Source organism: Aquarana catesbeiana, linkage group LG05 (genome assembly GCF_042186555.1).
Source record: "Aquarana catesbeiana isolate 2022-GZ linkage group LG05, ASM4218655v1, whole genome shotgun sequence".
NCBI classification, from domain to species: Eukaryota; Metazoa; Chordata; class Amphibia; order Anura; family Ranidae; genus Aquarana; species Aquarana catesbeiana.
In genome coordinates this window covers 590,749,256-590,776,012 of record NC_133328.1, presented here as the reverse complement: position 1 = coordinate 590,776,012, position 26,757 = coordinate 590,749,256, and the positions used below count along the sequence as shown (strand labels likewise).

Below are 26,757 nucleotides of genomic sequence, written 5' to 3'. Positions count from 1 at the left end.
ATCGTGCACTGGTCGGCAAGTGGTTAATGAAGGAAATTTACAACAGATAAGGTATCAGAACCAGGGGTGTCATTGTACGGAAATGTTGCTGTATGTTTTTATACGTGAAACAAGAGGGGTATGATGAGGCTTGTTTAGTCATGTAAATAAATTCAGTACCATCAGGCTATGGTTGCCCTCCAACCCCCATAAACATTGCACCAAATTGTCCCAGACAGAGGGGGACCAAGAAGAAAAGCGGGGCTCAAGGGAGAGGCAAACTCAATATGTGTTGAATGCGAAATACATCTTTATTGGTACAAAATTACTAAACATGAAGATATATGCACGAGCATGACCCAAATATAACCCTGCCCTATTAAAATTGATCAATATCTAAATTGATCAAACACACACCATACACAGACATGGGGAACATATAACATGTGTGGATAGACAAGACAAGACAAGAGCGTCCGGACGTCTTGGCTATTGATGTCTGCAGAAACCACCTATGGTAAATATACAGGAATGCTGAATGCGGTTAGTGGTGCAGACATCAATTCCCCCGGGGGAGGGGCGGCTCAGGGCAGATGGTGCAGGAAAGGGGAACTGGGAAAACGGGGGGGGGGGAGGGGGGAGAAGGGAAGGGAGGGAAGGGGGGGGGATGGGACGGGGAGGGGGGGGGGGGAAAGGGTGGGAAGGGGGGGGGGGAGAAACGGGGGGGGGGGGACCTGGGAGAAGGTAATCAGCCGTTGAGAGGGGTGCTGATATGAGGTCTGTGATCAGACATCAATGCATCCTATGGACGGAAGTATATTAGCCATATATGTGTGAATATGGAATCACAGTTCCCAGTGATCCATTCCTGAGGCATTTTCTGATATTCATAGCATTACCTATAACTGCCCTGTGTGTTCTATGTGACCCATTGTTTGATTTATTTGCTGCCTTGTTTGATCTAGCATGGCTTTTATAATCGGGGAAGATATTGATCGTGAAATTAGTCAGGCTTTCAGGACGGACACGGTGACCACTCCCACACAGGAAGAAGAGGTAAAAACTCGGTTCAAGGAACATAAAAAATTAATTATTAAACATTTAAATAGAAAGTGGGACGTGTCCTTCCTGGAAACCTACATTAGCAACAGGATAGTACCCAGGGGCCTTAGGGACAAAGTAATACCCGCGGAGCATCTCCACAGTCCCAGATTCTTGGAAAAGTGGAAGGAGCTCTGTATAGGTCACGGGATATCTGTTATGACATTAATAGTTGAGGAGGAAAAAACACAACTAGAGGAACTGGTAAAAGCGATTACAGAAAGCTCCCAAGGACTAGAACCCTATAAAGAACTAGAGGAGTTCCAGAAACTTAACGAGGTCCTCAAAAAAGAGGTAGAAAAGACGCAGTCCGCTTTGAAAGCAACAAAACAATCCAAGTTTAGACGGGACCTGACTGACTGGGAGAAGGGAGACATTTTTGATTTAACCCCACGACGTAGTAGAAGCAACTCCAGGAGAAGAAACAATAGATAATTATCTAGGGGTAAAAAATCCTCGAGTGATACAGAAGAAGAAAACGTGACAAAAACGGTGACTTTTTTAGAGAGGGAGGGGGCAGAGAGCGAAGACAAGGGCAAAAACCCAGACGCAAACTCGAATCTATACAAACAACCAGCCCCCGAACCGCAGAGACAGATAGCCAGGGGGGGAGCCCGTACCAGAAGCCAACGGAAATAATCAAAATGTCTATGGATGAAGGGGATAGGAACGACATGAAAATCATTAATCTTTGTAAATTTAAATTAAATAAGAGACATATTAATCTCTTACAAAAAGGGATGTCCTTTTCGCCCACCAACCAAATGGACGAATTTACAGTATTTAAGGACATCACCCTCTTTATACGCAAAGTCTTCCTGCGCTTCATCCATACCAACAACCAAGGATCAGTAACTAGTAGGAACACACCTGAAAATCAGGATGAGGAGGTGTTAGCTATCCTCAGCTCCCTCTTGGAGGAAAACGAGAGAGAGGAAGCTGAGGGTAGGCCTTATAAAAGACAGGCCAAACTTAACATTAAATCCATCAAGATGCCCCCACTCAATAAAAATAGATGGCTAAGTCTGTTTTTGGACATGATACAAACAGACTTCTCCCCCCCCTTCCCACCCTTTCCCCCCCCCTCCCCTCCCCGTCAAATCTCCCCCCCCCTTCCCTCCCTTCCCTTCTCCCCCCTCCCCCCCCGTTTTCCCAGTTCCCCTTTCCTGCACCATCTGCCCTGAGCCGCCCCTCCCCCCGGGGGAATTGATGTCTGCACCACTAACCGCATTCAGCATTCCTGTATATTTACCATAGGTTTCTGCAGACATCAATAGCCAAGACGTCCGGACGCTCTTGTCTTGTAATTTTGTACCAATAAAGATGTATTTCGCATTCAACACATATTGAGTTTGCCTCTCCCTTGAGCCCCGCTTTTCTTCTTGGTCCCCCTCTGTCTGGGACAATTTGTATGTTTTTATACAGTGACAATAAAGTCTTATTATTTACTAGTTCATTCATTAAATTTGAACTTTTAGAGTTTAATTCTAGGCAACTTATTTTTAATGTATATTTCCCATTAAGAGCAAAACAACAGGATCTCTATTGTAACCCTCCTCAGCAGCATATATATTTACCTTTCTACGCCACTACATTCAGCACTGGGAGTAGAAGTAAGGTATGGAGAAGTTTGTGTCCAATAACACTGAGCCAATCAATGCTTTCACATGTGGCATTCTAAACCCTATGTGTACCATCCTGTAGTGTGCTACCAGTGTCTTTTTTTTTTTTTTAACGAAAAGCCAGTGGCGTGCAAAACACACCTCAAAAACTTCCACCCGGTGCCAAAAAAAAGTGCACACACATAAAGAGTGACACACAAAAACGTGCAATGGGTGTTCAGAGTCCTCCACTAGGGAAAGACCTTACCCTGATCCCCCGGGGCATTAGGCTCCAGACAGGGACTGAGGTACTTATACAATGGGACCATCTGGCCGAAACCAGGTGGACCCCCGTTTACTGGAAGGACCAACCCAAGTACAGGTGGGGCTCCCCCGAAGGGAGACCCCCAAGGAGAGGGCGAACCAAGCCATAAGGCCTATGTCCACCCCTTCCAAAGACTTTCAGAGTAGGCTGGAGGACCCTCCCTACTCGCCACAGTGACAAAACGTGTATACATCACAAACGAAAAAATACAAAAAAGTGACAAACAGGGGAAAAAAAGAGTGAGGGGATAGAGGAGGTGGGAGAGTGAAAGTGACCATTGTGCAATACAATGGCCGGCCCTTCCCCTAGTCCTAGCCGAAAGGCTTAGCCCAAGAGGCAGGTGTGAAAAACGTGTGTAGTGGTGAAGTGACCATGGTGCCATAAAATCAATGCCTAAACACAGTGACTGTATGGCACCCCTGAACTGCCACTTCAGGGGCACATTCACCACTGGCTTTTCAAAGCAACCCTGACCCACAGCCCAGACCACAGCAGCCCCCACCCCAGGCAGGAAGGCATGGAGTTCTGGAAGCTTGGTGAGAGCCCTTGCCATCAGGCTTCACCGTCGTTCCATCCCTCCTACCTAATTACATTTGGGAAATACTGGCCGCTCCCCCGGTGGGAGAAAGGGGAGCCAGCATCCTCTCCCAAATAACTGTCCGGAGCTAGAGCTGCCCCAATCCAGGCCAGAAGGCCAGGGTCCCGACCCTCCGGATCAGACCCCGTGGTTCTCCATCCCCATCAGAAGGGTTCCCTTTCAGCTACAAACTGCTCCAGGTTACCTTCACTCCAGCAGGTTTTGCATAGCAACCGCAATCCCGTCTCTATTTCGCCATAGATCAGGGATGGATACAAGCGCCACCTCCTGGAAACTGATAAGAACAGATACTACACTTGATCTTAGCCAAAAGGCCGAGAATGTTAGTGCAGGCAAATTTGTGTTATGACTCATGGTTAGTTTGTGGGTCAGAAATTGGGTCAGGGTTTATTGCAGGTCAGGCTGGATGACTCACAGGGACAGGTCTCTGGTACCTCCCCCTGGATCTGGAAGTTTGGAGAAACTAAAAATTGGTGGGAGGGGGCTGATCTGCATACTGAGAACTTGGCCAATCCATAGGCAGAATGTCCTGGCAGGGTAGCTGAGTCAGCCTGTAGCCACCCTGGCGGTATGATTATGCCAGATTTTTGCGTCTCAAAGCGGTACATTGTTTTGCATAGACATTTGGCGTTTTATATTTTAGGCCTGTAATTCTTAGTAATAACACACTTAAATCTGTCCAAACAAGAGTCTAGTAGACATCCTGGGTATGATAACGTTTGAAACACAAAATCATGAATTGTAATATAATAATAAACTATAAATAATTATAAAGAATAATATTATAATAATAATAACATTAATTTCCCCACGATTTACTATCGCTCAATTCTGCAAGTGTTCTAATTTATATAGGCCTGTTTTCACTTTTTTATATATATTGTTCTAATTTGTTACTGCTGTTTTCTAGCTGGTCTAAAACCATTTTTGACGTAAAGGGACACTTTTTGGATGCCATAGCCAGGCAGAAAAGAATAGTATATATAATATGAAACTGCATGCAGGGCACTGGACAAAGCACTAGGGACAAAAGGTAGGTGAAATTATTTCATACAGTAATGTAATCTGTACGATTACAGTGTACTGTATGTGTTATGAATTTTGAACTTTTTGAATTTGCTGCCGGTCTCCCCCCCCCCCCCCATGCGTCACAACGCTTGCAGTAAACAGAGCCCAACACACAGAGGCATCAGGCGGAGGACACAACCTGGAGACACAGTGGGGGGACATCGCAGGATCCTGAGGACAAGGTAAGTACACTGCACCAGGATCCTGAGATGCATACCGCCAGGGAGGTTAAATATGGTGGAGCCATACTAGCAGGGGAGTTGTGTGGAAGATGGAGTGCTGAGTAGTCTGTTGGTGGCCTAGGAGGGACCCCTGGGTCTGGGGGGGGGGGGGATCTCCAGGCTGGGCTCGAGCTGGCTTGGGAAGATCCTAACAGCATCATGGTTTGGAAAGGAATCTTTGCCTGAGGAGCAGCAGGGAGCAAAGAGGACAGAGAGAGTACATCAGCACACCCAGGGATTCACAAGGGGAGAGACTGCCACATGTAGCAAGCCTTTCAGGAGGACAGCGCTATGTGTAAACCTTCCTATCCCTTGCCCCGGAAACCTTCAGAGAATCCAGGTGGGCTGGTGGACAAGAAGTCAAGAGGGCTGGTAGTTCCTGTAAGCAGTAGAGCTGGGAGCAGTTCCTACATAGGAGAGGAGATACTCCTGTATGCAGCTCACAACATATTGTGCTATTTTTCTATTGAGATCCTGGTCCTCTTGATCAATAAAGACTGTTGGAGGCCAGGAGGGAGAACAGTCCAGAATTTTTGTACATAGGGAGTAAGTTGCCCCTTTTCATTGAATATGTCAAGTTGGGCATCCAATAACCCCTTTACCCCATCCAAGCTTATTGCCCCCAATAAAACAACAAAACTAAGCTCAAAGACGGTTTCTTGTGTCTGGATGCGAATGGAAAATACTTGTTGCTTGGCTGTGCAGGAGTAGGGGAACCATTTACTAGCAGCTCACGTGGGGTTAGTGCTACATATGTAAACTACAATTCCAGCGACCCACCAATTACACACTGTTTTGGATTGCTCCTGGCCATTGAATGAAGTGGTATGAGAGTGAAAAGAAAGTATGTACTTCTGGGGGGGGGCGGGGGGTTAAAGTGAACTTGTTGCCTTATCGTGCATGGGCAAAGTACAGATTCACTTTAAATAGACATTAAATATAAAAATGTGTCCAAAGATGCCTATGAACACTACTGTCTCGTAAAATCTCTTTTAAATCCTCCAACAGTTGTGTTTGGGATTGCCTTATTGGATGCAATGTAATGAATTATTGTTGGAAGGCCCTCACATTACAGATACTTTGTGGACTAAAATATAATGTACATGGCCAACTTAAGGCTTTTTTTAAATTGCAAAACAATTTATATTTCTGTCCACACAGTTCTATAATTTACACCGCCCTACAGAGAGAACAACAAGGATGGTGACCTGACTTTTCTCTTCTGTAGTTAAGCATTTCAGCCTTGTCACATCCCTGCCCCAGCCTGTGGCTGAACACTGAAAGGGCAGCAGGGGTACAGTAGTGAGCCATCCTTCTGCTCACTCTCTGCAGTCAGGATGTTCCTTTCCAGCACAAGTTATTGGAGTTAATTTAGTAAAACTGGAGGGAGCAAAATCTGGTGCAGCTGTGCATGGTAGCAGCACTTCAGCTTGTTTAATTAAGCTTTGACAAAAAAAAAAACTGGAACCCGATTGGTTCTATGCAGAGCTGCACCAGATTTTGCTCTCCAGTTTTAGTAACTCAACCTCATTGTCTGCCCCTTCTTTTCCTAGTCTGAATGTACAGTCAGATTCAGTTAGCTTTATAAGTTAAGTTTACAAAAATATTTCCATTTTTAATGAACACATAACTGCACTAATTAACATTTTTATATCTGCTTTTTTTGTACCATATATACAATATTATACCTGCGCTGGGGGAAATTGACGTTACTGTAGGAGTGTCCACCTCTGAGTAGTAATAGATAAGTGATGGATACGATGCAGATGGTATGAAAATGTTTACTGTGACAATCTTGGCAGCTGAGCTTGCAGGAGTAACACACTGGATACTGCCGGGGGTTACTGACAGAATAAAGCATGGGACGCCACTAACTTTCACTGTAGTATTTACTGGGGGGAATCCATTCCCGTCTATCTGCAAAACCGTTCCACCTAGAACACTTCCAGATGGTGTTAAAAGTACAGCTTCAGCAGGACTATTTATGATCAAATTGTTCTGGGCCAAGCCTTTGCTTAGGACAATAACTCTGACCAGATAGCTCCCAGCAGGAATTGGATCTACATTGCATATAATTTTCGTGTCATTGACATTTACCACACTGGCTGTCACACTATCTCCAATGTAAACTGCTATGTCATTAATGTCTGCTCCAAATCCACTGCCATAAATGTTCAACACAGTTGAAGTGTTGCGAACTACATTTGGGGAAATGCTTGATGTAACCACTGTGATTGGGCTGGTATAGACGAAGTTGCAGCTTCCTTTGCACAGTGCCGTAATTCCATTTACTGTCACTTGGACATTAACAGTGTGAGCGTAACTGGCTTGAGTGTCACAAATAATATTTGTGTAATTCATTGAGACAATACTACAGCCTAAGCCTGTTATGGAGGTGGCGGTGTTGTTTGAGAAACCAGATCCAGCTATGGTTATTCTTGTACGTCCGGAAACAAAACCATTGTTCGGTATGATGGAATCAATGTGAGGCAACAAGGCAAATCTCCTGTTCATCTCTTGGTTTATAGCACTGATAGCGTTCCCATAGTTGTTCACTGTTAAAGATACAAGTTCTGCAATTCCAATATTCATGGAGTTCTGAGGATCTAACTTGCAGGTTATTGAAGTTTTATCAGCAGACAGGACTATGCATGGGTAATCTCCAACTGAAACCTAGAAAAACATAGATATACAGTAAGTATATTTTTTATTATTAGGTTTGCAGTAAAAATGATATTGCCACTAAAAATTCCTTAAGAACTTGACCTATTCACTTCTGTATTTCTATTTCATAGCATAGTTTCTAATGTCTTCATCAGAATTGCTATGTGAAAAGCAACAAGTCCTGTGAATCTTGAGTCCTGGGGTTCACCTTCTGGTGCTATCCTGTTATACAGTGCTATCTGGCTTGGATAATATAATTAAAAAATGGGACATTCTGGATATTGATGTATGGACTATGCAGCATTATATGCCTGGAGTGCTCCTCTGGATCATTAGTAATGAAAGAAATTGAAAATTTTCATTACATTTTTACAGAAATTTTGGAGATTTCAGCCATTTTGACAAACTGCATTCAAGTCAATGGGGTATACAAAATTAAGGTTGTGTTTGTTTGTTTTAATTTTGAAGGGTGCAATGGGTTTTAAAAAGCTCTTCAGGGTTTCAAAGCCCTTCTCAAATATCCCAGATTTGTTATAGTACCAAAAACGATCCTCATTAGGCGTATTATTTTTTATTATTATTATTTTTTTTTTTTTCACAGAAAGAACCCAAAGACAGTGAAAAAGGTCAAATTAAACGTTTAATGTGACAATACACAACAATTAAATACAACAAAGAAAGATACAATAACAACAAAATATGAAATAAAATAAACTACCATAGATGCACAGTGCACACCCTTCCCCCTCCTCAAAAAATCTACACCTCCTAAATAAAGAAAAAAAAAATACACATTTTTTTAAAACAATTTTCACATAAGTAATTCAATGACTGAAACTGAGATCTTTCCCTTTCTGTAAAATTTTGTCAAACTCACCCTTGGTCATCCCTTTTATTGAGTGAATGTTGCAGGTCTGCAGTAATGTATATCAGTTGGATTACTAACATGGACTGCATAGTATTGCCCAATGTGGAAATCCAAGGTTCATAATATCTTGGTTAAGGGGGATTTTCACCCAAAACCAAAACTACAAAGTGATGTATTTTTTAGATCTTGCGTACACTGCTTTCTTACAACTCTTAGTTACTCTAGTAAGATTGCCACTTGAGTTCCTCTCTTCTCCCTCTTGCTACATGCATTTACTTCTCGCTCTCTCTAAGGTCTCCTTTAGCTAGTTACCTGGTTAGCACATGTAACGTTGCTGAAGCCAGATCCCAGTATGGTTATGGGGTCATGAATTGTTCCATAGGTTGGTGTGATTCTGGTAATAGAAGGTGAGTAACAGTTGGAGTACCCGAACCAGATAGAATAGTTGCTTGATGTACCATCAATTAGCTGTGGACAACTAGGTTCTGGAGTGACACAGTCAGCAGCTGGTGAAGGTGAAAGGGGAACTGCAGAAACACCCAAATATAAATTGAACAAAGAACAACACACACAAGTCTGATTATATACAGTATACTATTTTTTACACATTTCTATCTTTTGAATAACCAGATTCAATCTGAATGTCTGCTTGTATGTCTATTGGCTCAATTCACAAAGCTTCACACAAGTACAAGGTATAATTCTCATGTAATGGGTACAATAAAGGAAAAAAAATAGAACAGAGCAGAAGGATCCCTATATGTAGTAATATATTGGGTCATGCCTCTCTCCACAGGTCCTTAGTTATGGCAGGAAATAAATACTGTATGTAGATAGAGATCTTATCCTTAGCCACCTCTTGTTGAAATAAGGTATTGTAACAAGAGCTTATTCGAAGTGGGATGAAGGAACAGGTTTGAGCTATGAGAATGCATAGTAAAGCCGCAATTTGCAATATTACCGAGTTCTAAGAGTATTAAGGATGTAAGCCAATTACTTTTTGGTCACTGATGTCACAGGGGCCAATTGATGTCTCCTAAAAGGACCAGTGGCCCTGAAAGCAGAATTTGCCACTGAATCCTTTAAGGTAAACTGAGGTCATTCAGGGGACAAGGTGTTTGCGTTCCCCTTGGAGCATGGCATTCCAAATGGAAAGGCCCACTGCCACTTTGTTCTATATTGAACCTGTGAGGTTCTTTGGGTCACTGTCTACCAATTCACTATAGCACTCATCTCTTGTAGTGAGTACAACAGTGCTAGTCAAATATTAATCTAGTTCCAAAATTACTTACCTGGTACATAATTAGCTTCAAATCCTCCAACTGTCACCTGTACTGCACTGATGGTTTCTTTGAGTGGAGAGACATAGACCACCCCCTGCATGTATAATGTTTGTCCATCATTGATGTAACCACTGCTGTAGTAATAGGTTCCTGGAGATGTGAACTTGTAGGAAAAGACGCCTGAAACAAAGTAAACACTGTTAAAGCATCACCATACAAACTAAATGGAGAATTGTCAAATGTACAATTCCCAAAAGGAGAGAATTTTAAATGCTAGGTATATTTTCAATGATTTGTATACGCATGTCTCAAATTTATCCCCACACCTCCCTCTTCCAATATATAGCATGTCCCGGCATTAATTTTTTTTCTTTTACTTTTTTCTTGAAGCAAAAAACTACTTTTATTACACTTTTGACATAATCACTAGGCTTGCAAAAAAGGAATCCAGAATTGTTAAAATGTTAAACTGTAAAATGGTCCAACTGTTCATCCATGCTTAACAATTACTATTACGTTCAGAGTACAAATTATTACCAGATGAACCGCACATACTGTAATTACCATTCTTCCAATATAAGTGTTATTTGACACATGCTGTATGATAACCTCTTGTTTGTACAAATTATCCAGTAAACAATAGAAATGATGGTAAAAAAAAAATAAGTAAAAATGGTACCGTAACTCATTGTTCAATGGGCCCTTTCCCTACACAAAAAATGTGGGCAGTTTCATGGGACTCAAGGCAGTAGTTGTTTTTCTGGGAAAGAAATCAACAGAAAGGGTTGGAGTGGTGTTTTTCTCTAGTCCGGCAAAGAACTAAGGTGCCATGCATTTTGAGCATTTAAACCTGATGAATTGTTCTCTGGCTTTTAGTAGTTTAACGCTAGAGCCCCGTGCACTGGGGCTAAACACCCAGTGTGCATGGATCCTAGGTGGGCTGACAACACTCCTCGGGATGTCATTGTAGCAGTGACACTGTGTTATAAGCTCACAGCAGGAAGTTAGGAGCTCACAGGATTTCTGGTAGGATCAACAGGCTTTTTTATGTACTTGCACCTGGAAGTTGGGAGCTCACTGGATTTTTGGCAGGATCACTAGATATTTTTCTGTACTTGCAACACATTTAAAGAGATTAAACATATACGTGTATTGCAGAGTTGTACTGAACATACTATAATATTACAACATAACAATACCAATGGTTTATCTAAAACAGAAGCAGGTTTTATTCTCATCCTGGTCTGCCTATATCCACTAAAATGTAAGCAGAACAAAGATTTTGTATGAGCCATACCCCTTTATGAATGATAGAATCTGCAAATTTTTAAGATTATTAGCTAGTTATAAATACAGATTTACTTTGCAGTTATTGAGCACAGCTCATGCCATCAAAAACATACCCATTCAGTCTATAAGACAATGGATAGTTTGCTATAGTAATGGATAAACTGCATACAAACCTGATGACACTCGAGGTCCACTGTTGAAGGCATTGCCATCATAGGTAAGGTTGCCAGGACCTGACACTGAAAATACTCTATATCCAATACCCGTTATTAAGGGCTGAGAGTTCCATGTCCAGACTACAGTGTCACCTACAGATATATCCAGTGCTGATGGAAACCAAGCATAGCCAGCTCCGTATTCTGAAATAAAATAAAATGATTTTACCAGTTGCAAAGGTGGAGTCACAAAAAAGAAGATACGTGTGAGAGAATATACTGCACAGAAACTTTGTCTTTTTACCTCCCAGTTGTCATTCTTTCTGAGACAGGAGAATAGTGACCACTACACCCAAAATAATCTACAGTAAGTAGCAGCAGTGTACTCTCTCACATTTATAACTGGTTTCCGGAGGGGAAGACATCTGACATTACTGGAAGTATGTTGGATGCTAAAAATTCTTCACCCATTTCACCTCTTCAAGATTGCAAAGATCCAAAGCACGGACCACAAGGCAGGAAAGTATAAACTTTTTTTCTTATAGGGAGCTTTTTGTAAGATGACCTAAAAATCTTCAGCATCTGAAACACTTCTGGGAATGTCAGATGGTTGCTTCCCCTGCAGCGTGCTGTGGCTCTACCTGTTGGCTGCTACACACAGTAGTGGCATAAGGGCAGGAAGAAGAAACCAGTCAGTGGGGGACCAATGATTTGACACTCCTGGAAGTGTGTTGGATGTTCTTCAAGAGTGCAATGACCCAACACACAAGCAGTGGTACAGATAAGTAGTAAAACATTTCTTCACAGAGAGCTCTTTTGTAAAAATGTCTACTATGGTGAGAGAATCACTTGTTTATGGGGTTCCCATTTCTCCAAAAGTCACATTTCATATGGAAGTATTCCAAGAAGCTCTGTGTGGCCACTTCCTCTTACCTTACCGTGTCATAGCAGTTAAAGGTGGGGGTGGACAAAAACACAACACAATGATCTTAATGTAGGGTGGGCACAGGAGACTGGCTGATTTGCATAGCTGTTCTTATTGAGAACAAGCCAAGTTGGTGATATAACCAAGCTGTTATGCTATATAGTTTTGCTTGAAATGCAAGTTGCACAGTACAGCTCAGAGGAACCACTGGTCTCTCTGCAGCTCATTTGACATGAAAGAATGTTCTCTGCAGACTTCTGCATTATGAACGGTATATACCAGGGCTAGCTTTTCATAAAGAGCAGTTATCACACTGGCACATTAAAGTTTTAGTTGTCATCACAACAGGCATTAACATGATTGAAAACTAATTAGGATAAAGCCTGGCCAAAGGGAGCCCTCTGTGCCAGGAGCAGTGTGATTCCTAAATATGGGCCAAGGTAGAGGACTTTTAAGACAGTGAAGACCACAAAAATGCATATACATAAAATGTTGTTAATGTAATAGGTATTTAAAATTAAACAAGAATAACTAGCTTACAGGTGAGGTCATGCTGTGTAAAGGAATACCATTTTCATGCATGTCTCATTTAAGAAGAGAACACTATTCCACTTACGTGTATTGCTTCCTTCATTGGTGACATTGAAGACTTTTCCAGGTCTCTGTATCACACAGGTCAACTCAGTGGCTGAGCTAAAAGAGACACTGCATGGGAGGGAGCCTGAGTGCGAGAAATAATATGAAAAAACATTCTAAATATAAAAACTTCAAATAAAGCTTACTTCGAGGTTTCAAATAAAAACAATAGCTTCCATTTTGGCCATTTAGGTAAAAACAACAGTTTCTTTTGACAGACTATCCACCCACTGATACTCATCTTTTGAGTCCAATCAAGTTTTCTACTTTAACTGAAGCCTTGATGAAAGGGGGGGGGAGGTTCTGACCTCCTAAACTCACTTGATTTTTTTTTAATGCAAACCAATAAATCATTTTGGATTTTTTATTATTTGATGTGGTACTCCTCCTGTTTATGTTTTTTTTTTTTTTAGTAACCTGATGGGTACCCACTGGTGGGTAGCCCTGTTTTTTTTATTTCCGCATCCTGATCCGAGGCAGTGAGCACTCTGAATGTTTTTCTTCTCACTACTTTATATGAACCAAGATTTAAGTCCTTGTGACCCTTGGATGCTTTTTTCTTTGTCAGAGCCCACACTCTGTTTGTCAGTGCCCTTGGAGATACAGTACCAGGTGCTTCTAGGTGTGAAGGACCTCCTGTGACCATTTCCCCTTCCTCCCATGATGTAGTGGTTGCATTAGAGCTGCCAATCACCAGGCCTGAAGTTTATCACAAGGGAAGAGGGTCATTATATACTCCAACACAGGCCAACATACAGCTTACACAAGGATTGGACCCCTAGCTCCTAATGAAATATGGAGAGGCAGGGGATCATGGTAAAGGTATCAGTGGGTGGGTGATTGTCCTGCCAAGAGATCCTGTCAATTTTCCATTGAGTCAAAGTGACAGAGTCTCCTAATTGTAATCCTTTGACAAACTAGGACATTTTTAAAAACTTTGGACAAGGAACAACTTTTTGGAACTTTGTGATGGGGAGATTTCCATAAAGCTATGGACATTCACACATATAGATGGGCATCATTCACACTCCTCTTAAAACAATGTATTTTAGGACTATTGCCCTGTACACACGGTCGGATTTTCCGATGGAAAATGTGTGATAGGACCCTGTTGTCAGAAATTCCGACCGTGTGTAGGTTCCATCACACATTTTCCATAGGAATTTCCGACACACAAAGTTTGAGAGCTTGCTATAAAATTTTCCGACAACAAAATCCGTTGTCGGAAATTCCGATTGTGTGTACACAAATCCGACGCACAAATGTGCTCAGAATAAATTAAGAGACGAAAGCTATTGGCTACTGCCCCATTTATAGTCCTGACATACGTGTTTTACGTCACCGCGTTCAGAACGATGGGATTTTCCGACAACTTTGTGTGACCGTGTGTATGACAAGACAAGTTTGAGCCAACATCCTTCGGAAAAAATCCATGGATTTTGTTGTCGGAATGTCCGATCAATGTTCGATCGTGTGTACGGGGCATAAGAATGCGTAATATCTGCATAAGAATAAATAGTGGTGTTCCTATTCATGCATTGTACAAATAAAGAAAATAAATGCACTGCCATTGCTGGCCTGCTTGGAGAAGTTCTAGTTGCGTGGCTATAGAGTTTCTCATTTTGTAGTTTTCACATGCTATGAACACCACCCTTCCAGCGATAGACTGGGATTGAAAAACTCTGCCATGTAACATGACTTTTCTTAGTACAGTGTTATAACTTACCGATTTGTACAAGGTTATCTTGCGGGTTAGAACTGAATCCGGATCCTCTCAATGTGACTTGAAATCCTCCGTACATGGATCCATACTTTGGAGAGATGCTGTTCACATGTAGAATGTACTTTATTGATGCCTCAATGCCTGTGCTGAAATCAGACCAGAAGTCAGTAAGTGTCATATACTTCTCAGACTCTCAGACTCCAAATTCTACTGATACTCCCCCACTGGACATTGGGGTTAATTTACTAAAACTGGGGAGTGCAAAATCTGATGCAGCTCTGCATACAAACCAATCAGCTTCCAGGTTATTTTTGTCAACTCTTAATTGAACAAGCCGAAGTTAGAAGATGGTTGTCTACTATGCACAGCTGCACCAGATTTTGCACTCTCCAGTCTTAGTGAATCAACCCCAATGAGTGTACCCACTGGCAGGGGCGTTGCAAGGTCTACAAAAGATCTGGGACTAGAGCCCATACAGCGTAGTAAAGAAAGTCATACGCTTGGGCGGGCATACACATGTATATAATATACGTGTGTGTGTGTGTATATATATCCCCAGAGACCCCCCCTTACATCAGGGTCCCCAGAGAGCCTCCCCCTTGCATCAGGGTCCCCAGAGAGCCCCCCTTACATCAGGGTCCAAAGAGAGGCTCCCCCTTAAATCAGGGTCCCAAGAGAGCTCCCAACTTACATCAGGGTCCCCAGAGAGCCTCTCCTGCCCTTGGGGACCCCTGCAGAGACTCTGGGCTATGGGCCCCAGATCCGGGGATATAGCCCCAAAAGCCACCCCCTAGCAACGCCACTGCCCACTGGTGAGGTCTACTCTGTACTCCCTCTTGGAAGCCTACTACACAGCTACCACTCCAGCCTCCAGTGCCTGAAATATAATACTATAACAGCTCTGTGCAATGCTAAGTGCCTAATGGGTTCACGGCCACTTTCACTCTCAGCCCAATTAATTGAATAAAGGAAACCTGAATAGAAAGAAATATGAAGGTTGGCACTGTTGATCTCCTTTACCAGACTCTATTGGGCTTTTTTACTAGTATGTAGCTAGTGAAGCCAGAGAAAACATACAGTAACTGCATATCAAGAATCAGTTTGTATAGTTGTACACAGCCTTGTGACTAACCTTCTCTGTCCCTTCAATACAAGATGCTCTACAACTATAAAATTCAATACAATACTAAATATTGTGAGTGTGGTTCTCTACATTACTTTGACCAAGGTGTCTGCCCCGCAGCATGCAGGAAACATGCAAAAACTGCCAGGGGAATCATAGTGAGCAACGGCACTCAGTACGTTTGTCAGGGGCCAAAAGTAAAAAGTAAAAGTGATATAGAAAGGTACTTTGCTATAACTGTAACTGGCATAGCTGTGAATTACAGCAGATATGAATGGTTAATGTAGCTCTGTATTTATTAATACACCTTTAAATATATATATTTTTAAGCTGACGTTTCATATACATTTTTTACATTTGACCTGGCATCAGACTTTCGCTGTCCATGTACAGCGGAGTTCAGAGTGGGGAAGGTAGAGGCAGCACAAGCAGCCAATCAGTTGCATCAGCTTTTTGATATGAGGAGAAGGCAAAGCGGACCTCCAGTCATTTTTTCAACTTTCCATCTATTAAATCTTCTGCCCTTGTTGTTTTAACTGTGGATAGTAAAACATTTTTTTTTCTGCCAGTAAATACCTTCTACAGCCCACTTCCTGTTTCTTGTCTGGTCATTAACCTAGGCTTATGGCATCATGTATGGCTCTCTCTCTCTCACTCTTGTAAGGAAGGGGGGGTGAGTCATAAGAGAACCAATGAGAGCTGCAGGGCTGCAGACCTGGAGGTGTGCCTCTATGTGTGTGTAAATCTAGGAAGTGAACAGGCAGCTTCAGCTGCCCACAGTTAAAATGGATGCAGCCAGACTTAGTGGAGGGAGATTTCTGCAGCATGTTTGGCAAGTACAGAATCACAGTATATATAAAATATTACGCAACGTGGTTGGAGGGAAGCTTCAGAATTGCAAAGATGTTTTTATTACAAATTATGTAAGCACACTGCAGTTCCTCTTTAAGGAGGGGCTGTGCTAAAAACACAGCTCAACCACACATTTAATCTTGAGAGTGCTTAGGGAAAACACAGGATTCCAAAGGGAAAATGAGATATCACAGAAGCCCCCAAAATTTTCCAAGCCCCCTCCTTCATGGAGCAGAAGATAAATAAGACAATTTTGTCCAATTACAGAGAGCACCATACACTATGTATAATGTTACTTTTGGCACAGTAGTACCTGGAAACTGCATATCCCCAATTGGCCACATGGACCAGGACTGGGTAGGTCCCAGGAGGAAGAGCAGGAAGGACACATGTAATGTTTGTCGGTGTCCACTCTATCTGTTCACAAGATGATGTTCCGATGAACACAGCGATGTCTGCTGATGCATTGCTAAAGTCCGATCCTAAAATAGTCAGTGTTGCGGTACCTGTAAAAAAACAGAGAATTGTATATACACTTATTAAAGGTTTAATTATTTGATCTGATTAGAGAATATATACTTCACAAATAAAATATACAGTAAGAAGGAATAAAGTGTATGTTCTCACCCAGAACGCTGCTGATGTTTGGGCTGATTCCAGTTATAGTTGGAGCCGAGTCCGAAATGAAACGAAATGCATTCTGTAAGGTGCTATTAAAGCCACCAGTGAAAACAACAACATTGGCAAGTCCAGCAGATCCCTGCAAAAAAAGTTTGAGAAATTAGTTGTGTGTAGGCCAGTTTTACCTATAAGAAAAATGTGATATATATGTTTGAGAATTTTAAAATGGGAAGATGTTATTTAAAACACACAGGGTTGCATTTATAAAAAAAAAATGCATTGTAATTCACCCAGTGTATGTCCATTTGTTTTGGGCAAAAGGGGCAAAAACAAATGTTACAGTGGCCAAGTGGTTGGCACTTCTGCTTGGCAGCACTTGGGTTGTTGGGTTGAGTCCCAACCACGGCGCTACCTGCCTGGAGTTGGCATGTTCTCCCTGTGCCTATGTGAGTGTCCCTCCCACACTCCAAAGACATGCTGGGAGGTTAATTGTCTTCTGTCTAAATTGGCCCTAGTATGTATGAATGTGAGTTAGGGACCTTAGACTGTGAGCTCCTTGATGGTAGGGTCTGATGTGAATGTACAATATTGATGTAAAGTGCTTTGTAAATTGATGGCGCTATATAAGTGTACCTGTACCTGTAAGCTATTTCTTGTGTTGGTCAAATGCTTTTCATAAATATAAAACAGAAAATACCACATTTGGCCTCTATATGGTGCCAAGTATAATAGCAATTTCCTAAAATACTTAGCCCCACAGTCTCCATTTTCTATCAATATGCTCTAATCCAGGAGAGAAGGCCAAGTCCAGTTATTTCAATGGTTTTATTTTATTTATTATAGGTTTTTATACAGCACCAGAATTTATGCAGTGCTTAACATTTTGTACATTCACACCACTCAATTTCATCGTGGGCCACATCAGCATTATGGTTGCCCTCGCACCATCAGAAGTCAAGAGTCCCCCACCATCTCTTACATCACGGTGCACCCCCCTTACCTTGTGCTGCTGCCAGAAACAAGCTGGAGGCAGAGCTGGGAGGCAAAAAAGTGCAGGGTCTGGAGGAGGACCAGAGGAGGGCTGGAGTCAGTCACTGCTGGAGTCTGCTGAATCCTGAGACAAGGTGAGGAGGAGATGAGGGGGTGCTGCAGCTGCACAGAGAAGCACAGTATCTGTAGGAGGAGTTCTGTCCTCCTCTCTGTTGCCAATTGCTTAGACGGGGGGGCAGAGATGTGCTTCCCCACGGCTTCACGGAGAAGTGCAGGATCTGTAGGAGGAGTTCCGTCCTCCTCTCTGTTGCCAATTGCTTAGACAGGGGTGGCAGAGACGAGCCTCTCCACGGCTTCACGGAGAAGGAGGAGTTCTGTCCTTTTTGCTGCCGACTACTGAGACAAGGTAAGGCAGAGACTAGGGGGGTGCTGTAGCTGCAGGAGAGGTACGAGGGCCACATGATATGGCCTGGAGGGCCGCATTCGGCCCACAGACCTTGTGTTTAACACATGTGCTCTAGGGGATTACAATCCAAGGCCCTTACCTCACTTCCTAGGGCCAATTTAGACAGGAGCCAATTAACAAGGCTGAAGCCACTGTGCTGTATCAATTTTTTTACATGCAAGTGTCTAAAGAAAGTACTGCTTGGGGACTATTTATAAATAATTTGCTGTACAAATGCTACAGAATTTACACGGTCATCACAAATAATCCCCATAATGTGTCTAATATGTGTATTTCCTATGATTGTCAGCTCCACCTAGTGGCCATAATGGAGTATTTTTGGAAAATGCTGCACTATGACCACTATATGGAGCTGACAATCATAAGAATTATACATATTAGACATATTAGACATATTAGACACATTCCTGGGGTTAATTGTACCTTGGCATTCATACAGCAAATTATTTTATAAATAGACCCCACATTTGTGTTAGTCATGGCATCCACTAATCGCTATTATATATGTGCAATATGTAGAAATAGAGAGAGTATTTCTATCTGGTTGCTAAGGTCAGTGCAAAGTTCTTTCTTTAAACAGGGAAACTATACTAAGAGAATGGGAAGATTGGCTGAATTTTTTTTCACAATAATGAGCTGCCCTTTATTGTCTAAGTTGAGTTATTAAACCTGTAGTTTAGGTATTACCTTTTTTGCATAGTCATATTGGTCCAGCTTATTCTGCCAACGAAATACATTTTTTACATAGCCAGAGGGCCTGCCTGGAACCAGAATCACTGCTCACCCTCTACTTACCGCTGAAGTCCTGCACTGAATCATAGTCAGGTTGATGAAGTTAATAGTGCAGTCATTGTCACCAATTTGTACTGCCGAGTCACCGCCAAATCCCCTGCCATGAATTGTTACCAGTGTGCCCCCTGGTGGTAGAAGGTAGAGTAAACATCACACTGAACACATACAGCTACTGATAATTTGCATTTGATTTTATAAAGTGCTGGATTAAAGTACAGACATGGCAATATTATACATTTGCTAGCATTCTGGATTTTTGGTTTCTATTTTATTCTTCATATTTTATTAAATGTATGGTTCAGCTGTTTCCTGAGAATTTAAAACGCAACTTATAACTAAAGGGACAATGTTTTGTGTAGTTTTGGATAGAGTGGAGAGGGATTAGAACACCTGTCAGTTGTTATTGCTTTCTGTGCCCCATTTAAGATGATTTACCCTCTATATTTGTCATTTTTTATCACCAAAAGGAAAAGAAAATACGAAATTTTGGGCTGTCCCCAGAGCAGGAGCAGAGGGGAAATATTCTAGTGGGGACACTCATTTTTGTGACCACCAGCAAGATTTTCCTTTACTTCCTGTTGTGGTTATGGGACAGGAAGTAAAGGGAAATCTCCCCAATGGGACACAGATGGCAAAAATAAAATGGACAGGGATCATAACCCATCCTTATGTCACGTACACACGAGCGGACTGTCCGTCAGAAAAGGTCAGACGGAACGATTCCGTCGGACATTCCGATCATGTATGGGCTTCATCGGACCTTCATCGGACCTTTTCTGTTGAAAATTCCGACGGACCTAGAAATAGAACATGTTTCAAATCTTTCCGACGGACTCGATTCCTATCGAAAAATCCGTTCGTCTGTATGCTAGTCCAACGGACCAAAAACGACGCAAGGGCAGCTATTGGCTACTGGCTATCAACTTCCTCATTCTAGTCACGTTTGAAACGATCGGACTTTGGTATGATCGTGTGTAGGCAAGTCCGTTTTGTTGGAACTCCATTGAAAAAAGTCCTTCGGAGTTCAGTCCGACGAGAAGTCCGCTCGTGTGTACGCGGCATTACTCTAATGGAAAAAAAGCTTTGCCTTTAGTTCCACTTCAGGGTTTCTCAACCAGGGTTCCTCAAAAGGTTGTTAGGAGTTCCTTGAGCAAAGCGCAATATCTGCCTCTCACATACGTTCCTACTGACATAAATAAAAATTCCAAAAACAACCTCCTGCAATTAATCGCGGTACTTCTGAGTTTGATATAATATCTATTTCTATGAGTTACTGGAATGGTGTCAATATGTCTTGCTGCCCCCTCAGGACTATGGGTGCCCTTCCAAGTAGCACTAAAACAACAAACAGAGAGAGGGTGCGCCGACCTAGCACATTACCACTATAACTTTATTAAATAGGTAAAACATGTGATATACTCACAAATGCATGACATTAACAGGCTTATTATAAAATACAGATAAGACTGTTTCCAGATCCACATGGTGACATAGGAGGATCTTTCAGGGTCCAATGCTGTTTATATGTTTTGAGGGACAAGCCTTTTCGGCTCTGATGAAAAGGGCTTGCCCCTCAAATGCATAAACCACATTGGACGCTGAAAGTTCTTCCCATGCCACTATTTTAGCAGTGTGGATCTGGAAGCAATCTCATCTGTATTTTATGATACGCCTGTTAATGTCATGCGTTTGTATGTCACTTGTTTTATCAATTTAATAAAGTTGTATAGTGGTAATGCGCTAGGTCACTGCAGCCTCTCTTCGTTGTTTTTTCCTTGTCAAAAGAAGTTTATTGAGTATACAATGTTATAAAGATACATAAAGTAAGTTTACAAGGATCTATAAAGTAAGCTCATTGTTTTACAGTAGGGTTTATATAGGTAAATATCATGAAATTTCAAATATTAAACATTGGGTTCACGTAAACCTAAATTAAAGATATATATCATTTCCTTAGTTACTTTTGTAGGTATTTAAATGATTTATACCTACTATACATATTGTTTACAAGTAGAGTGTATATAGGTCAAATAAATTCTGATAATGAGCTTTAATCGTAAGGTGGAGAAAAGGAAAGAGAAAGAAGAAAAAGGGTTGAAAGGTGGAGGTATGGTCCACAAGGTTGTCCCGCTCGTCAGTTTATTATTCTTTTTAGTTCTCTTTGAAGCCTTAGAATGGGTGTCTCTGTAAGTCATTTAATCTGTTACCATGGCAACAGGACAGAGTCATTGAAGTTTGACAGGAACTGTTGTTTTATCCAAGGATGCCAAAGTTTTTCAAATTTTGGAATTTGATTTTGATCGATGGCTACCATCTTAGCATGGGACATTGTATTATTCATTCTGTGAATTGTTTCTGCTAGTACCAATGTAGGAGATTTCCATGCCTTGGCCACTGTTTGTTTTGCAGCCGTTATTAGTTGGATCATAAGTTTGAATTGAGAGAGTGTTAACCATTCCGGTTTTAGATTAAGTAAAGTTAAATATGGATCTGGTTGTATTATTTTTTTAAATATTTTAGATGCAATCACGAAGACTTCCTTCCAGAAGGTTTGGATTACTGGGCACGTCCACCATATGTGTAAATATGTGCCTATTTCTGGGCATCCTCGAAAACAAAGAGCTGAGGTATTAGGTGAATATTTTGCCACTCTAGCGGGTACAAGGTACCAGCGAGTTAGGACTTTATAATTTGTCTCCAGTGCTAAGATGTTGGCTGAAGATGACTTAGATGTGAGCCATATGTTAGACCAGTCCGTGTCTTCTAAAGTTCGTCCCAGGTCCTCCTCCCACCTCTGAACGTAAGAGGGTCTATTAAGATTTGGTACTCCATATAATTGATTATAAAGTGATGAAATTGTACCTTTAGCAAATGGATCTTTTGTACAGATTGATTCAAAAATGGATAATTGGGATAATGGTGTATCCCCCTTTAGGAATGGTGTATAGAAATTTTTGATTTGGAGATATCTAAATATCTCAGAGTTTGGTAGATCATATTTTTCTCTAAGCGATGGGAATGAAAGGAATGATTTAGATGCTATGAAGTCATTTAGTGTCTGAATGCCTGATGTTGTCCAAGCTTTAAAAGAATTTGGGTAGATCCATGCCGGATAAAAGGCCGGATTTCTGATAAAAGAAAGGAGAGGATTGTGTGGAGATTGTAACTGATATTTGGTTTTTAGTTTATCCCAGAGAGATAAGAAGTGTTTAGTTATGGGATTATGAATTTTAAAGCGGTCTTTAGGATCAAGCCATAATAAATTTGATATTAATAGAGGGTCATTTTCTGAAGCCTCTATAAATGCCCATAATGGGATTTCCTGTTTTGCATGGTATTTGGACAGACTGGCCAAATGTGCCGCTCTGTAGTAGTTAGTAAAATTAGGGTATCCCAGGCCTCCTTTATTTTTGGGAAGATGTAGTGTGTGTATAGGTATACGTGGTTTAGAAGAGCCCCATATAAACGAAGTTGCTCTTTTTTGTACTATTCTCAAAAAATAGGAAGGAATTGGAATAGGGAGGACTCTGAATAGATAAAGCAATTTGGGTAGAATAGTCATTTTGATTGCATTAATATTCCCTATCCAGGATAAAGGAAGTTGCGACCATTGTTTTATTAGATTTGTGATCTGTCTTAATACAGGAGGATAATTGGTTGAGAATAAGTCAGAATGAGAGGCTGTTAAATGAATTCCAAGATATGGGATTGATTTTTCTGCCCATGTGAATGGGAGTGCAGCCCTAGCCGGGATCAATTCCATGTTTGTGAGTGAAATATTAAGCACTAGGCATTTCTTAGGATTAATCATAAGGCCGGATAGGGCTGCAAATCCATCAAGAGCTGGTATTAAGTTAGGACCAGAGACCTGTGGTGATGATAGAAAAAGTAATATATCGTCTGCAAATATACATAATTTGTGTGTAATACCTCCTACTTCAATGCCAGTTATAGTTTGGTTTGTTCTGATATATTGGGCCATGGGTTCGAGTATAAGGGCAAATAATAAGGGAGATAATGGGCAACCCTGTCGGGTACCTCTTTCGATATTAAAGGCTTCAGATTTGTATCCAGCATATTTTATATAGGCTTTGGGTTTATTATATAATGCTTTGATCCATGTTAAAAAGTGGGGTCCAAAACCCCATTTTTGTAATGAATATTGCATATATTCTCTTCGTTGTTTTTTAAGTTCCCACTGACACCATTGATCTTTTTTTTAGTTCTCTGTAAGGGGCTAATTCTTCCCAATAACCACAAGTGTAAGGAACATTTTTCACACTGACCATCACACTAATGTATTATGAGTTGTAGATGTAGTCATTTTTAGCTAGAGTTCCCTGAGACCAGAAAGATATTTTAATGGTTCTTCAGTGTTGAAAAAGGTTAAGAAAGCCTGTTCTACTTTAAAGTATAACTAAAGGCAAAACCTTTTTTTAGTTTTGGATAGAGATGAGATGGATTAGAACACTTGTCAGTTTTTATTGCTGTCTGTGCCCCCCCCCCCCCCCCCCTTTAAGGAGGTTCACCCTCTCTATTTGTCCTGTTTACCATTATCATTGGAAGCATGCCTCCCAACTTTTTGAGATGGGAATGAGGGACACCTATAAGCAAAAGTATTAAGGCATAAGACACACCCCTGGCCACGTCCCCTTAAAAGGAGAATTGTACAAAAAAACAAGTTTGGTTAAACCCACAAGTGCTTTTTTTTTACCACTATTATTCCTTTATATTGGCTTTTGGAATTTACAAATACAGCAATTTAGAAATCAGATGAAAGGTTTAGCACTGGAAAACAATTTTTGATAGATAAAAAGTGCATTTTATATACATCTATATAGATCAGACCAAAATGAGGGACAAATGAGGAGGAATGAGGGACAGAGGGACATTGCTCCAAATCAGGGACAGTTCCTCCGAATCAGGGACAGTTGGGAGCTATGTTGAAAGTGAAAGTAAAAGACAATCCCACATTTTGGGTTGTCCCCGGAAAAGTATTAGAGGCACTAGTTTTTGTAATCTGGGGGGGTCCCCAAGGATTTCCCTTAATTTGCATTGATTTTCTCTCACTTCCTGTTTGGCAATAAGACAGGAAGTGAAGGGAAATCCCTACAATGAGATACAGATGGCGAAAAAAATCTGACAGGAGTTAAAACCCTCCCTTGCTCTATCCAAAATGAAATAAATAAATAAAATACCTGATGCTTTGTCATTGATAAGAAGGATCCTTATTTATGTAGGCATCCTCCTAGATACTTTAGGTATTAGGTTAGGTAAATTTAGTTTTACTGTAGTCAGTTGAGCAAGTTGTGATTATTTCAGGCTGTTCTATGTCTCCATGGTCCTCCCCCTGCCTTCTAAAGGATTCTGGGAAGTAGTGGGCTGGGAGAGTCAAATCAGCGGCTGAATATTTATGCAGCCCCAGTCAATCCATGGGGAGGGTGCCCGATGGTGGCTTGGAGGGAGCATAAATAGTTTGGGGCTTGGATTAGTGGGATTTAGTCCAGGAAGAGATAATCTCAGCCTGAAGGGCTGCTGCCCTTCTGGACAGTCCAGAGAGTCAGCATTAGAGTCAGCTTGTGTTTAAAGTATAACTAAAAGCAAAACTTTAGTTTTGGACAGTGGAGAGGGATTAGAACACCTGTCAGTTTGTATTGCTGCCTGTGCCCTTAGGGAGATTCATCCTCTCTATATCTCCTGTTTACCATTATCATTGAAAGTGAAAGTAATGAAAAAACCCAAATTTTGTTGTCCCCAGAAAAGTAACAGAGGAGCAATCTTCCAATGGGGACACTAGTTCTGGTGACCTCAGGAATTCCCTTAATTTGCTTCCCGTGAGTGGGTATGGCACAGGAAGTGAAGATAAATCTTCCCAATGGGACATAGATAGCGAAAAAAATCTGACAGGGGTTATAACCCTCCCTTGCTCTATCCAAAATGAAAAAAAGTTTTGCCTATAGTTCTTCTTTAAAAGTTGAAATGGTTCATGGTGCTCCTGTGTAGCTCAGCCCATTATTTGCTGCTGCAGAGACTGTGCTCAGAATCTTTAAGAGGAAGATAGGCATCCTCAAGTTGCTACTTAACTTTGCTGGAGTATCCCACACCCTGCACCCATCCAAATTCAAGATTCCAATAAAGCAACAGAAAAAGCATACTCCTAGATGAATCAATGAGCCAAAGAGTGACCGAGACAATGTGCCTGGCTGCTAATGCGCTTACTAGGAAGGAATCTTGAGACCTAAAAAGTAGGCGCTTTATGGAGAGAGCACTACATTTATAAACCATCCCTGTTTTTGTGTTCTTTTGTTACCTGCTAAGCTTCCTGCTGATGGTGTGATGAATAAAACAGACAGCTCTTGGGTAAGGGTCAGGTTTCCACCAGAAAACATTGCCAGACCAACCCCTGCAATGTACACTGTGATCGGGAAGGTCCCCGCACTTGCGTTCTGCACCAGACATCTGATCTCATTGGCTTAAGATAAAAATAATTTTAAAAAATCCAATATTAGCGAAATTCATTTTTGTTTTTTTTAAAACATGTGTGGTGATTAGTTGTGTTGATTTCCTAATGTTGCTTTCATTGTTCTTTAATGACTTACCGGTAATATTAAGAATAGGGCAGGTAATGTTGCCAATAGTAACAGAAGTGGTATCATTGCTATTACTGTTTGTGAATCCAGTTCCATTTATTTTAAGGACTTCGACATCTCCATTCCACTCTAAAATAAAGTGTTGAAAAATAAATTTGTCTGCAAAAATAGCAATTCCTTAGACATATATAATATTGTAATATATACAATACAGCGTCATCACAGGTTAAACATTAAATGGACACTAAACAATATCCTTATTCTCCAAAAATAATCCATACACATACACATTTTTGGCTCTGTAATCTATTTTTCATGAAATTATTAAGTTTGTTCTTCTGCCTTCTGGTAACATTCTCTGTGAGCTTCTGAACCTCTCCTTCTCCCTTTTCTCATTTCCGTTTGTTTGGAATGAGCAGCGCATGTTAGTTGCAGTCATGTACACTACACATCCCATAGTCCACAGTGCATCTTGGGCTTAAGCAAGAGAGGATGGATACATTCCTACATATAGTGGGATCATGCAGAACAAATGTAAACACCCTCTAACAGGAAGTCAGGTCACAGAGGCAAAAAAAATGATTCTGGAGGTTTGGAGGAGACCGAGAGAAATATAAGGTATTTTTTTTGAGTTAAGAATGTATACCTGAGTAGATTATTTTTTGTTAGGCTTAGTGTCACTTTGAGAATTGGTGTTTCCATGTTTGTCATATGGGGGTGATTATTGTGGTCACTGACAACAAACCCAGGAGTTATTTTTGCAGTTACAGACACCAATGCTGGAAGTTAATATTAAGACCACTGACACCAATGCTAGGGGTAGTATTGCATCCACTGACAGTACTGCTGGGGGGTTTCTTTGCTTTTTGACACCAGCGCTGGGGTT

The 26,757-nt window shown here is 41.3% G+C and overlaps 1 protein-coding gene and 1 pseudogene across 1 annotated transcript in view; both read right to left on the bottom strand.

Annotated features, from left to right (window-relative positions):
• LOC141145445 (fibrocystin-L-like) overlaps positions 1-26,757 on the bottom strand; it is a 265,012-nt gene that overhangs the window by 107,317 nt on the left and 130,938 nt on the right. Inside the window, exons 29-39 of the mRNA XM_073632157.1 lie at positions 25,881-26,000; positions 25,592-25,753; positions 19,285-19,406; positions 17,040-17,172; positions 16,726-16,918; positions 14,441-14,583; positions 12,695-12,799; positions 11,172-11,357; positions 9,718-9,888; positions 8,738-8,952; positions 6,582-7,566 (exon numbers count right to left, since the gene is read on the bottom strand). Coding sequence (XP_073488258.1) covers positions 6,582-7,566; positions 8,738-8,952; positions 9,718-9,888; positions 11,172-11,357; positions 12,695-12,799; positions 14,441-14,583; positions 16,726-16,918; positions 17,040-17,172; positions 19,285-19,406; positions 25,592-25,753; positions 25,881-26,000 — 2,535 coding nt within the window. The remainder of the gene's footprint in view (positions 1-6,581; positions 7,567-8,737; positions 8,953-9,717; positions 9,889-11,171; positions 11,358-12,694; positions 12,800-14,440; positions 14,584-16,725; positions 16,919-17,039; positions 17,173-19,284; positions 19,407-25,591; positions 25,754-25,880; positions 26,001-26,757) is intronic.
• Positions 3,798-3,930, bottom strand: LOC141146445 (U2 spliceosomal RNA; annotated as a pseudogene).